This window comes from Poecilia formosa, unplaced genomic scaffold, assembly GCF_000485575.1.
Source record: "Poecilia formosa unplaced genomic scaffold, Poecilia_formosa-5.1.2 Scaffold16, whole genome shotgun sequence".
In the NCBI taxonomy this organism is placed as follows: Eukaryota; Metazoa; Chordata; class Actinopteri; order Cyprinodontiformes; family Poeciliidae; genus Poecilia; species Poecilia formosa.
In genome coordinates, this window is record NW_006799955.1 from 3,115,744 (window position 1) to 3,130,440 (window position 14,697).

Below are 14,697 nucleotides of genomic sequence, written 5' to 3' on the forward strand. Positions count from 1 at the left end.
TTTTTCCTACCTAAGCTGATGACATCCACTACAGTGTTAAACGGAGACATTTCCAATTTTTTTGCAACTATATCTTTCATGCCTCTCCACCAACAATAACCACAAATCAACATTTTATAGTTAACAATGTTGGAAATTTTGTCTTCATTTGCATAGTGTGACCTTCAACTTTGACATTGACTTAGCTAGCTTTAGCTCCAATCTGTTGAAACCAGGTATGTGTTTTCACTATATTTTCACTAATATCCTGTCTGATATTAAATCAGACTAGAGGTACATTTTTTCTTAGTTAAGATTACCAAATTATTTGTTTACTAAAGGGCAGAATATTTTTTTTTGTTTCAGATTTACAGTACATTTTCTTAGGAATGTGGAGCATTTTTAATTTTATGACTTAGGGTTCTCATCTAAAATTCTTGAGAAAATAGTTGCTAATCAAGTGTGTGTGCATCTAAATAGAAATAACCTGTTTGAAGAGTTTCAGTCAAGTTTCAAAGGTCATCATGACACTAAAACAGTACTTATGAAAGTTACAAATGATTTTCTCCTGGCCTCAGATAATGAACTTTTGTCTGTTCTGGTTTTGTTAGATCTCAGTGCAGCTTTTGACACAGTTGACCACAATATTCTCTTAGAAAGGCTTGAACACGTTGTAGTTATCAAGGGAACAGCACTAGTCTGGTTTAAATCTTATGTTTCTACTCATGTGAATGATATATTTTCATACTCTAGGGCTGCTTGTGGAGTACCGCAGGGCTACACACTTGGACTAATTCCCTCTATTATTTATGTATGATTCCAATAGTTAAGACAGTATGGGATAAATTTCCACCCAGAATCCCACTGTTATGCTGATGATATTCAGCTATGTCTTTCAATAAATCCTGATGAATGCAATCTGTTAGGTAGATGACACACATGTCTTTAAGACATTAAAAAAAAAGGATCCTTTTACATTCTGACAAGACAGAAATTGTCTTTGGAACAGAACCTCTGAAAAGGAAACAGATTAGTCTACCACTTTATCTGGATGGCAATAAATTGGCCTCCGATAATAAAGTAAAGACACTAGGTGTTATGTTTTTACCTGGTTATGTTTGCTAAATCCCATACTAAACAGGTTTCTTAGACTTCCTTTCATCTCTGGAATATTGCCAAAATTAAAAATGTCCTGGAGTCTTACTGAAAACCTATTCCATAATTTTTTTTTACCACAAGGCTGGCCTACTGTAATTATTTACTATTAGGAAGTCCACAAAATGACGTCAAACTCCTTCAGCCAATTCGGAACACAGCAGCAAGAGTTCTGATGAAAATGAAGAGAGATAATATTTATCCTATTTTAGCTTCCCTTTACTGACTCTCTGTTAAATCCACAATATAACTGAAGATAAAGCCCTTAATAATTAAGTTCCATAATACGTCATTAGGTCTTATTGTTCTATATGTTTCTAAAACAACAGTTTTTTCTGAATTTTGGCCTATTCCTCCTGATAGAATTGGTGCAACTAAGTCAGAATGTAGGCTGCTTTGTACATACACACTTTTTCTGTGCTTCCCAAAAATATTATCTTATTAAGATCAGAGTTTTGTGATGTCATCTCCTTGAGTATACCTCTATACCAGACTGTTGGGATTGTTTTTCCAGACCTGCCAGGATCTGGTTTTACTTTCAATTGTAAAAACAATCATTACAGCCAAACATTTAATTTTTTTTGCTTCGTCAGACAACAGGGCACGAATCCAAAATTAAGGTCTGTCCCAGACACTGAGTGATTTGCAAGCTCTAACCTGGTTTTTAAGGTTAGCTTTAGAGGTGTGGCTTCTTCCTCTCTGAATGGCCTTTTAACTGTTGCTGTTACAGAACTTATTTCATCCAGGATCTCCCAAAGTTTTTCTGCTTTTGCGTCGGCATTGATTCACATATTTCACACCAAAGCACGTTTATCACTGGGGAGCAGAATGTGTCTCCTTCCTAAATGGTAATGACAAGTGGATATCTTTATGGTGTTACAAACAACTGAACAGATGAACATGAAACATTCAGACATCGGTGAATTTCACCCAAGGATGAAGCAGACTTTTGAAAGTCAATCAATAAATCAATCAATTTTATAGCATTAAGTAAATTTGACTGTAGCGAGGTGAATCATCCTTACCTAACAGGACATACAACATAAACACACATTAGATCTAATGTGATTAAAAGTGACCAGGCAATAGAAATAATAAAATAAAAACATTCTGTCTGAACAAGACAAGAGAAAAGAAAATAAAGATAAAAACTGTTAAAACTGCTAAATCAAATTATGGAGACTGATGGCATCAGGGACAAAACTGGGTTTATAGCTTAGTTTCATATTTAGAGGTAAAATATCTGTTTAGGAACAGGGCCTGAACTTGCAATGCAGAGGGTGAGACGTTTTCTAAGATGGACGTAGATAATTTGTGTACCTTTCCGAAATATGATTCTGGGTGTAGCTGCATCTCACCCGTCCACTTTCTTTCTTCTTCATATCTTGACTGATGTCTCACGAGTTCCCGTGATGTCACACGAGAAAGTATGTGAATGCATTCACAGATGAATGAAAGCACTGACAGTTCATTACACTCAACCATCCTAAATGAACCTATCAGAAGCTTACAAAGTCATGACATCATCATCTGGATTTTCCCCAAGGCATGCTAAGCTTCTGAAATTTAAGAAAGCGAGTTTAAAAATCAGAAAATCCTAACTGACACAGGAAATTTGATTTGATGTCAGACAGTAAGAAGTAAGGAAATTCCATCCACCTTACTTCCTCAGTTTGATAGTCCGCCATGTTCAGTCCTAGCTCTGCCTTTTTGAACAAACAGCAGGTTGAACTATTCTCCTTAGACTCTCTAGCTGGTTTCTAGAAAGATATTGTTTGTTTGTGACACTGTTTGCAGTCAAGCCCTGTGAGGATTTATGCTTGTGGTTTCTCAACTAATTTGAGCTTATCATCTCAAAGCACTCAGTGCATTTTTGCAGGTAATGCTCTTCAGTCATATAAAAAAAAAACCGCTTTCTTGTTTTTTTCCTCCAGATAAATTTATGTGCACAAGCTGGGCTTGGTGATCAAAGGTTCTGTAGTATCTGAGTGTGAAAGTGTGATCAGGGGTCAGACTGATTGCATAGGCTTTCACCTTTGACTTTGCCAGCTTATTGCTCTATTGTGGAGCTGTCACGCAGGTAATCACACTGAGCATGCGCTCGTCTTGCTAGCAGTTGTGCTCTTTGTTGCACAACATAATGAGTGGGGTGGGTATGATTTTTAGGCAGGAGCAACTGGATTAAGAGTCAGGTTACCGTTGGATAAAAGCTGAGATCTGATAAAAGAAAACAGATTGGCGCAGTTGCCCTCTTGTTTTTCTGCTAAATTCATCTTACTTGCTGGTTCTTGTAAAAGGTTTGGTAAAGCTTCCAAGTTCAGAACTGACTTTTACCATGTGGTGTGTTATGCAACAGTTCATCAGGGTCTTGATGCATCTGGCATCCATTTGTCTCAGCCTGTTCCCACAGAGCACAAAGTTGTGTCTAAATCACCAGAAAACAAGATGTACAATTTTATATTTTAGTTTATTTAAAAGCATAGAAGACAGGATTTAAAAAAAAAACTGGGCAGCAAATCAGAGAGAAGTTATAAAAGAAATAGGATTCAAACAATCAAGAGCATACAGAAATATATTGATATATTTATATGTACACACACACACACACAATATATATATATATATATATATATATGTACAGGTACAGTAACATTCCTAATCTCAGAAGCAGGTAATGTTTATATTTACAAACTATTGGTGAAGGAATCTGTGAGGATATAAGAGTATAAAAGTAAAATATCAAAAAACATTGCAACATTCAAGAGGAGTAAGCAGACACTACAACAGTTCTGTCAAGCTGCTAAAGTTTAAAGCTGAGTGAATACAAAGTTATTGCATAGTATCCTATAATGATGCAGTACCAGGTTACAAGGGAGACAAGTGGTTTTCTCCACGCCTGAAAGTCTTTTTAACGCGAGGGACGAGGAAGACGGTGCCATCCGTCGACTGCTGCAGAGAGTAGTCCGACGTAGAGTACGAATTTCCCTTCTCGTCTCTCAGCATGCTGAAGACCTCCAGGTACAAGCTGTTCAGCTGCCGCTTCATTTCCTTCAGGCTCGTCACGTTCTTGCTCTTCTCGTCCAGCAGACAATCCCGCTCCTCCTTGAGCGAGTCCAGTTCGCCCTCCAGGCCCACGATGTTCTCCATCTTGCGCTTGCGGCAGTTCTGCGCCGCCACCTTGTTCTTGCCTCTGCGGCGGATGTCGCGGACGAGGGCCAGCTGGGCTTCGTTCAGCTGGTGCTTAGACATGAGCTCGTTGAAGTCGTCCACGGGCAGGTTGATTATCATGTCGACGGTGAAGGGGATGTTAAGGGACTTGGCCCTCAGCTCGTCTCGGGTGAGACGCACGTCTGAACGTTTCTTGGGTTTGTCTTTGGTGAAAGGAGCACGGTCATGGCCGCTGTCCTCTTCCGGGTCTGCGTTGCCTTGGTCGGGTTTCTTTTCATGCTCTTGCGGCTGCTCGGTCATTTCTGACACTGGTTCTGATACCGTGAGGTGATCAGGTTCAAAATTCAAGGAAAACATCTCAGAATAGTCAGACTGTGCACTGCCGGGGTTCTGGTCCATCTCCTCCATCTCTGAATCACTGTAACCAAAGGACCCGCTTCCGTACACAGATCTGCCCGGTGATCTTTCATTTGGACTCCCATTAGTGGAGACTCCCGAATCCGAGTCTAGGTGCTCTGCTGTCAGACTCTGTTTGCTTCTGTCGAACGAATCTCCAGGGGAGAGGCTGTAAAGTTCCATGTGCGTGAAGGCGACTTTGTTTGGAGAGTCACACATTATTTCGTTTTCTTCTTGGCTGTGCTGACTCTTGCACTCATCCTGCTCAGCTGCAGGATAAAACACCCCACCAAAACCTTCTCCGCTGAAGCTTGTATCTACCTGGGGGGTGTCCACTTTGATCTGTCTGAAAGCATTTGACGGAGCCATGCTGGGAACGCAGCCATCGACTGTATTCATAAACTCTGCGGGGCCAACATTCAGACTGTTTGTTTTGACATCGTTGATGCTGTTTAGGGGGTTAAAAATAGGAGCTTGGACCGGGGGATAGTTTGGGTAGCTTGGAGTCTGTGCTTCAGCGTTGGCTGGGAGAGGGTATGTTGTGGTCTGCAGCGTGTCTTCCATTTGCATGTTTAGACATTGCTGGAGGGAACAAAAGGACAGACGAATTAAGGAAAAAAAACTTTTAAGACAGGAATTAAAGTTAGATATTACTAATCTAGATGCAAGGATTACACCTAAAAATGTACACATTTATGCAACGTTTTGCCTTGAACACACCATCCCCACGGTAAAGTGTGGTGGTGGCAGCATTATGCTGTAGGGACCCTTAACTTGGGTCAGGAAAGCTGACTGTAGCTAATTATAAGATAGAGCTAAATACAAGGCAATAAAAAATAGTTACGGGCTGCAAAAGACTTTAGACTGAGAAAGAGTTTCCAGAGCTACGACAGTGGTTTAGATTAATGTTTCTAAGTGGCCTACTCAAATTCCAGACCTAAATCCAATTAAAAATTTATAGATGTTCCAAATCCAATCTGACTGAACTTGAGCTGGTTTTTTTTTTTTTGTTTTTTGTTTTTTTTTTGAAAAGAAAACATTATGCGACAAACGTTTAAAAACTTGAAGCTGTAATTGGAGAGACTGGTGGGTCAGTACAGAAATGACTCGGAGCAGCTGAATATATACGCATCCCACACTTTCTGGAGTTTTATTACTAAAATCTTTCTGCAACCATGTATCATTTTTCCGTAGTAGTAGTAGTCAAAGTCAAAGAATCCAAATATAGTAGAATGAGATTTATGCAGGCAATGTGGCGAGCTATGAGAAATTTCCTGGGGTGTAGTTCTGCAATGCATTTCCTGATTTCTGGTTTTTGTCATCACGTAAGTGAAAAAGCCATTTTTAGGTAGTGAGACCTGAACCAGTTCCACAACTTCACTTATGTCTGACAGGAAACAACTGGTGAAGCTAGTTTATGACCACATGCCATCCGAATATACAGAACCAATTAAATGACAAAATGTCATCACTTCATGTGCAAAATCTTCAAGAACTATAAAAATATATCTCATACAGTTTAACTGTTGTCACATCAGTGTTACCAGCAGTTGAACAGATCTGTGACGTTACAATGTGATGTCACATTGCGTAAATTAGAATATACCTTCCAATGAGGCTCGCTTGTCAGATTAAAATTACCTTTTAAAAATAACAGATATAAAACATACTTTTAATTTACCCCACTTTATGCATTAAAAATGTTTTGTTGTTGTTTTGATGTAATATTCTTATCTGAAATGTGTTTTAATAGCTGTAAATAACAGAAATAAAGGCTTTAAAGCATAAGTCTGTGTGTAATTAATCTATATAATGTGCTTCATTTAATGAGTTACAGCAATATGTGAACTTTCCAGTAACACGTTGCTATATTGACTGTATGGTAAAGATATTAGCTCAGTCTACTGACTGGCATGTCGTGGCCGCAACAGCCAGCCTGCTGCACCCATTTGCTGATGCAAATAAGAGGTGCAGCTACTGAAAAGGTACAGTACGCAAATCTTCACCTTTCCACCAGTAAGCAACGGCTTCATGTCTGCCGCTCCCTCTCTGGTTCTACAGTCTTAAGCCAAAAGCTATTAAATCAGTTAAGCTACACTGCAATGTAAGCATACCCATCTCCACTGCTTAAAGGTCCCAACAAGGAAACCTGAGAACGGCGGAATGAGCTGTGAACACGTGACTTGTATGACCCCCACCTCCATGCACACGCACTCACAAAAAAAAAAAGCATTTGTCCCTTTAATACCAGGCTCCAGCTACTCATGCATTCTTTACTTTTTTGTTCTACAACACAGGCCTGTGGTGTTACAAAACCATGTACTATAGCTCATGTATTATACCTGCAGCTCAGGGAGTGACAAAAGCTCCAGCAAGGCCTCCTCCAGATCGGGAGACATTCTCTGTGGCGGAGTCGGCTGACCTGAGGACAGTGTGTCCGGCGACAGAGCCAGCTGCTTTGGGGACATCATCATGGGTACTGAAACATCTGGCGCATCCAGGCAAACCGGGGGAGTCTGTGAGATCGGAAAAACGTGTTAAAACCAACAAGTTCTGCTTCGGGCTGAAATTTTGGACTTGTGTACGACTCTGTTCTTACCGGAGTTTGCTCTACGGGAAACGTCTCCGCCAGGAGCTGCAAACACTCATCGAACGACATGCTGTCACCTGTGTCCTGTGTGAAGCCGGCATTCTGCAACAGAAGTTGGACATTAGGCTGTTAAATTCATTGTGGGACAGCATCCATTGAAGGATGATTTTGCTTTTAAACAGTTCAGGTCTCCTTAGAGAAGCCTTTGGATCACATTACATCGATGCAGAGCTAACAGACCCACCTATGTGGCACTAATTATGCTAGAAGAAGAGGTTACCAAGCTGCAGCAGAGGAACAGCCTATCAGGCGAGGTGGGAGTGTCACAGCCCTAGCATGAGTGATGATGGGTCTTTCTTGTACCTGAGTAACCGCCAGGGGTGTGATGGTCGGCTGCAGAGGGGCGCTGGGTGGCGGGCGGGGTATGTACTCTCCCGTTTCCTCATCCAGCTGCAGCTGCGCCAGCAGGGCCTTCTCCTGCTCCTGCATCAGGTGCAGCTTCTTCTCCTCCTCAAGCTCGCGCTGCCTCCGCAGCTCATGCTCCTTCTGGCGGTGGTTGATGTCGAACACCTCCCGCCTGGCGCCGAGATCGATGTCCTGATTCCACAGAATGTCTATCAGGTCCATGTCCTGGGAAAACAAACACAGATCAACTCAGAGTGCTGCGAGCCTCTCCGTAGTCCTGCAGCGATACCACAGGCTGGAGTGAGTGGAAGAAAACCGAGAGTCCCTGGTGTGATATACGTGGCTGCTGCTCCTGCCACACCCTGTCGCCGTGTATCAGCTCACCGACAATAGCGCTGGCACGAGTGTCAAGGGGAAGAAGCCGAATGAATAATAAATGTACTTGTCTGTTTCCACTGATGCCACCAGACGCCCACGAAATCTGTATGTGATTCTTGTATACCCATCTAATTATACAAAGGTGTGAATCCTTTAGTTCCACAGAAAAGCTGAGGGTAATGTGGTAAAGGTCAGTTATCTGTGTTCGGTGGTAAAAAGAAGAAAAAAAATAAGGGTGCAGAAACCCGCCATAAATGTTTTCAGCAAGGTATAAGCTAAAATGATAACCACGACTATATTACATGTTCAAATTGCTTTACAGATATAAGATAATGAATGGATTATTGGTGATAATATTGATACATGTAGCATTTATTATTTTGTTTCTGAAATATAGGCTTCAGCAAAAAGAAAAAAAAAATAGACATTATGCTTTCATGCTTAAAATTGGTCAATATGGTCATTTTCAGTTAGATTTCTAGGAGCTTTTTTTTTTGTATTTTCTATGGATTATGTTTCTTAGAACATTAAACATTAATTGGAAAAAAAACCCAAATCATCAGATCAGACCTAAAAGAAAACTGGGCAACTAGCTACCATTACTTTCTGCTGCGACAGAGCCGCCGCCGTCGGTTGCTTATCAGACCTGCCACTTGTAGCGTTAACCTAATGGGAATAATAGGTGGAGCTCCTTCAGTTTTCACACCATAACTGTCTGCACTCGTCTCACTTGAAATAGTTTCCAAACGGGTGAATTTGTTTTGTTTTCTTTAAATGTTCAGCAACAAGTAGAGGAGAGGAGAGGCAGCCATACTCATCTAGTCTTTTCATACAGCCTGAAAAAAACATGGTCACTCCTGCACTTTCTCTTCATCTCATTAAAAGGACTTTAAACCCAGAGAACCATGACACAAAATTTTGTAGAGTGCTTTAAAAAAAAAAAAAAAAAAAAGACACTAATGTTGAGTTTGACTATATTCAACTCCAAATTGAATAGTCCTTTTATTACGATGTCAAAAAAAACATGTCGTGACTGGAGTTGGCGTCTGCTGTTTTACACTGCATTTCCCTCCCCCTATATGTTGCTGCGAACTGTCAGCTGGCTGAATGAAGGCCAGCATACTTTGAAATGTTTCCAGGCTTGTTAAATACGAGTGTTGTTTAAGTACAACGTACTAAAACTATTATTAATATATGTTAGAAGTAGCATTAGTAATATTGTAATACATTTTTTGCAGCAGTAAGAATAATTTTTTGCTTCTTCCATTTTAAATAAAACTGATTTGATCTTGTTGTGTACATGTAAATTTAAAATGTTTGAAACGTCGCCCTCCTGCCGTGTCTACACAGACGACTCTTGTCCCCACGATTACATTCACATCAGCCCACATGAGGCTCAGCAAGACAACAACTATGAGGATAAACTGTTTCCTGTAGATTTCTCCCTACAGGGCCGAATGTTATTTGGCCATTTGTTAAACAACAGTGAGGAAGATAAATTATTCTGCATCTCTCCTCGGCTTTTTCACTAGACTTTATTTACAGAAGGAAACAGTTTCACCAAGCCTCAGGATGTTGCATAAACACGAGATAGGGGCGTGCATGGAGACCACTAAGCATGTGACTGATTGGTTCCTCTGTTTTGCTTATAAAAAAGAAACCACTTAAGGCTTGAGCTACTTATTATTCTGTTATATGAGCAGGAAAAAGGAAACCGAACGGGAACTAAAGCAGAACAATGCCCTATAAAGAGGGTGTTGTTTCATTTTTCTTTTCTTTTGACAAAAGCTTTCTTTCTCTATTAATGAAAACCAACAGATAAGTCTATATATTTTTGGACACTGTTGACACACTCTTTCTGACTTTGGCCTTGCAAAATAGGAACCCTCTAACCCTCTTTGCCTCAGTGTTGCATCAGAACCATGACCGCTAAACGGATTACACATTACCAAGGCTGCCTTGTATAAATCAGACTGCCCGGCTGAAAGGTGAGAGCACAACCAGAAATTATGGCATCTACCAGAATTAGGAAGTCCACTGAAATGTGTCTGCGGGGTATCTGAAGGCACAGTTGTGGTTGTTGATGTTTTTCCAAGCGTGAAAAAAAAAACCCAGCGTGTTCTGTTCAGTTAGTCACGCCTTTTAAACACTTCAAACAGGTCATACAAGTCCCTGAAAAACACCCTGACCTAAAAAGCTCGCTTAGACAGTGGAAACGCTTCGCACTTTTACTATGAAAGCGCAATTATACAAGTCCGCCGTGTCAAACATTTCGAACCGTGTGTTCCTTACGTACAGCACATGAGCCAGATGCAGCATTTTGGCGGTGAAGATGTAAAATACATTTTTATGTGACATAGATTTCCAGTCTGGCACCAGAATATGGAAACGTCTCCAATTTCCTGATGTCTCTCCTTGACAACATGCAGTCATACCAGTCAGGCAACTGTTCCCAGAGTTTAACATAGGAAAAGACAAAGTACTATTAAAATACTATTCACGTCAAGTCATTCGTTGATTATTTTCCACGTCAAGTCTATGTATTAATTGCCTTTTTTTTTAAAATTTCATTTATCTAACCACACAGGCCTCAAACGCTGATGGCTTATTACACCTTGTTTCATTATAGCTCGATGAACAATCCACCCTTAGACCTGCAGTGATGAAACTCAGTGAGCAGGGGCGGCTCCAGAAAGTTTTCAAAGGGCCAGTTAACGATGATCTCAAGGACTGAAAGCCATTATACAATTTCAGGAGTTTCATCATGTGTGTAGGTGTGGGCAGTGGGCCTTAAAATGTAGGTCACTAAAATTAGCTAAATTGAATTTATTCGGGAATCCGGAAAAATATACCCAGTCAACCTTTTCATGGATTATGGGTTTTATTCAACCTGTGTTGGTATTAAAGCCAGTAAGGACATTTTACATAAGTCCATTGAATGAAACTGACAATCAGAAGCTCATTTCCAACACCTAACAGACCCATGTCTATATATTGGTTTAGAAAGTAAATAAATGTTACAAATAGTTGAAACTAGTCTCTTTCTTTCCTAAAAAGACAAAAATATTATTCGTATATTTAACAAGATTTTTTTTCCTCAGTCTGGATTGGTCCAAAGTGGACCGGGGCTCACTTCGCTTCCTACGAGGCCTATTTAGGTTGGGTAAATGCTACCCACCTCAGCAAAACCAGTGGAGCAGGCCAGGTAGTGCTTAATTTCAAATGGGCATAACAAAAAATATATATATATATCTCAAGATGTGCAAAACATCCCGCTTTTTATACAAAGTTGTTCTGATCAAAAAGGCATTTAACAAAATTTCATTTACCCAACCAGATACAACATGTGGCCAGTTGACAATGCCATATGGGGCTCATTATTTAGCCCATTTCCTACCTATATGGGTTCCATAAGTAAGTGTCTGCCTAAAAGCCTATAAGGGAGGCCAGCAAATTTATAGGGATGGCTACTGCCCCACACCACCTTTCTGTCATCACTCAGCACAAGTTCCAAAACAACCTATTATGATTTCATCAACCTAAATAAAGTCAATTTAAAAGCAGAAATAGCTCAGATACGCAAAAAAAAAAAAGAAACGTCTTCTACAACAGACACATGTAAATATCTGTGTTTTTGTGGGTTTTTTTTGGAGTTACAAAGATCAGTAAAAAAAAATAAAAAAGAAAAAAGCTGAATATCAAAAAGATCATATGCTTTAAAAGGAAAAAAAAAACCTTCACTGTGGTTAGAAGAAGCTTGTGTGAATCAGATAAGGGATCACATGCCTGAAGGGGAGGAAGGGGGAGGAGGAGGGCATAATTATGAACAAACACTTGGAGTCCAGGTTGTCTATTTACCAAGCTTCACCTCAGCGAAGAGGAGGATACATAGAAAGACCATATCTTTAAAACACCCGAAACCCTAATAAAGACCATATATGTCCCTTTTTTTTAATTTCCTGTCGGTGAATAAACGTCACAAGAGAAAGATTCGCAGAACTGAAAGTGCAGCTTTTTTTCAACCATTATTTACTTTGACAGTGATTGGTTTTATATTTATACATTACTACATCATAACTAAGAAATAGTGAGCAACCACGTCTCGAATAATTAATTGAAAGACAAAATAAATAATTATTTAAAACCGTTTAGTAGATTGTATAAGAAAAGAAGTTGGGTGGGAAGGTTTATCTCAAGTAGGAATCAGTTTTTTTTAATATAATTTTATTTACCTTCTGAGTTGAATGCATCACCTCCATTTCCATCATCATAGAGATCTGTCCTGTCTGTTAAAAAAGAAAGCAACAACCTTGTGACCGATAAATAAGCGTGTTAGTCCCCAAAGGCCAGGTTCAAAAATGGCGAGCGGTCTAGAGCCAGTCCTGTCCGCCGGGGCCGCCGCAGCTGACTTTCGGGAAACCTTGCTTCCTCCGAAGCTTGTGAATATTACGGAACCGATGGTCCTGCCCACCGAGCTACGGCGCCGGGATCGTCCCACTCACGGCGACCTATGAGACTGGAGATAATGACTCCGCGCGCATGCGCATGGAAGCGACTGATAATTACTGTTTTAACACACTCACTGCCAACCAGTGATATTGTAAAATACAATTGCGTCTATTTTTAACGTATTAATAGACTTTAACTCAATAAACTAAATAAATAATATGTCATCTGTATCAGATATTGTTTTTTCTAACTAATTTTGAGCAAGCTCACAAAACAACTGGAGAGTCTGTCATATGATATTTTTACAACTCTTTCATCATGCAAGTATTATCTAGCACAATAGCCCCCCCTGGTGGTGAGCTGTTTAGAACGTAAGTAAACGCCTTGGGGTTCAAATGTCTTCTGAAAGTCATTCAGTCGCTCGAATTTTCTTTTGCAAAGTGGCACAAGTGTGGCGAGTATCCAGCTCCTTTTACCTTGATCCCCCTAAAAAGAAATGCGGTGCATCAGTTGCCCTCAGACGTAGAATTAGAGTCAACCTGTGTGTAATTTAATCTCAGTATAAATGCAGCTGTTCTGTGAAGGCTTTAAAGCTTTTGTTAAAGAACATTAATGAAGAAACAGCATCATGAAGACCAAAGAACACAGCATGGCACAACGGAAAATAAACCATAATCTTGCGAAAGTATTGACACCGCCTGAACTTTTTCACAAGTTGGGATGAAAAACCACAAACATCAATGAATTGTTTAAGTCATTTATGTGTTAGATAAACATAGGTGAGCAGTAAGAAGTTACATTTACTCTTTCACAGTAACTTGAGTAGCATTTTGGTTAAAAAATACTTATTTAGCAAAACTTGAATATTATTATTTTGAAGTACTGTTAACTGACAACTATGTTTGACTACTTGACCCACCAGTGATCATTTTACAGAGCAAAGAAAAGACACATTTTAACCAAACATGCACAGACACACCTAGTTTGTGGTAAAGTAATACTCCTTTTATGTTCACAAGCAGTCTTCTTCTTGTGTTATTTTGCATCTACTAGGCCTCCGGTGCAAACTGAACTTACAATATTATAGTATTTCTCCTCTTCTCGTCTCTCTGGAAGTATTTTTGTATTGTATTTTTTAATACCAGAATTAACACATTATTTATATTTTTTCATCTCATTACATAATGTCTTTAAAGAAAAACTAGCAGTTTCTCAGAACTTAATTACTCATTTCAGTAAATCATTTTTTACTCTTCCTGAGTCATTTTGAATGATTAGCTTTTACTTCTGCCTGAGAAAAGTATTTTGAAGTAACACTTGCCTTACTTGAGGACAATTTCTGCTTATCCTACCCATATCTCTTTAAACAGCACAAAGTTGTGCTAATTATTTAGTGGATCGGAACTGATATGAGTATCTGTGAGGTTTAACTTTCAAGTCTTGCCTCAGATTCGAAATTGAATTTACGTCTGGACTTTGACTAGGTCATTGCAACACATGCATACATGATTTGATTTAAACCAAGCCATTGCTCACTCCATTTTTCATTGTGAGACAAGTCATTTCCCCCGTTTAACAGGTTTTCTTCTAGGATTGTCTTATGTAGTTCAGTCCATCTTCCTGTCAATGCTGACCAGTTTCAGTTTCTGCTGAAGAAAAGCATCCACACGACATAACCCTGTCACTACCATGCTTCACTGTGTAGATTCTATGTTCAGGGAGATGTTGTGTCAGTTGTCTTGTCAACAGTAAGTCTCTGTGTCTCCCCTAGTGTAAGTACTTGGCAACTTCTTTGATCTTTTTGCTTGACTTGTCATTTTAGGTGAGTAGTTTTTCTAAGGATATTGTTTTATAACTTAAACCGCTTCATAACTTTCTGACCTGTCTGCTGGGTGATATTCATGGTGGAGTCATGGAGCCCCAACAAATCTCTCAGGGCTTCAAATTATACACAGGTGCAGTGTATTGACTACTATTATTTGCTCCTTTGTTCCTTCATTTATTTTTTCCCTTCCTTATTTCCTTCCATCATTCCTTTCTTCCTCCTTTCTATCCTCCTTTTTTATACTCTTTCCTTTCTTTGTTCCTTCCTTCCTTATTTATTTCCTGCTTTCTTTCCTACCTCACTTCCTCTGGAATTTGAAAAGGTATGGATTTGTTTTACCTTGAAAAAGTAT

At 39.6% G+C, this 14,697-nt stretch overlaps 1 protein-coding gene and 1 long non-coding RNA gene across 2 annotated transcripts; one reads left to right on the forward strand and one right to left on the reverse strand.

Moving 5' to 3' along the window:
* Window positions 1-3,582: 3,582 nt before the first annotated feature.
* Window positions 3,583-12,545, reverse strand: nfe2l2a (nfe2 like bZIP transcription factor 2a). The gene is made up of 5 exons (XM_007546516.2): window positions 12,304-12,545; window positions 7,652-7,918; window positions 7,298-7,390; window positions 7,041-7,214; window positions 3,583-5,280 (listed from the first exon to the last, which is right to left on the reverse strand). The coding sequence occupies exons 1-5, from the start codon at window positions 12,340-12,342 to the stop codon at window positions 4,000-4,002; spliced, it is 1,854 nt and encodes a 617-aa protein (XP_007546578.1). The 5' UTR covers window positions 12,343-12,545; the 3' UTR covers window positions 3,583-3,999.
* LOC107835628 (uncharacterized) lies at window positions 5,287-6,344 on the forward strand. Its single transcript, XR_001661440.1, has 2 exons — window positions 5,287-5,925; window positions 5,959-6,344. It is a non-coding gene; the product is annotated as an uncharacterized LOC107835628 (long non-coding RNA).
* Window positions 12,546-14,697: the final 2,152 nt, after the last annotated feature.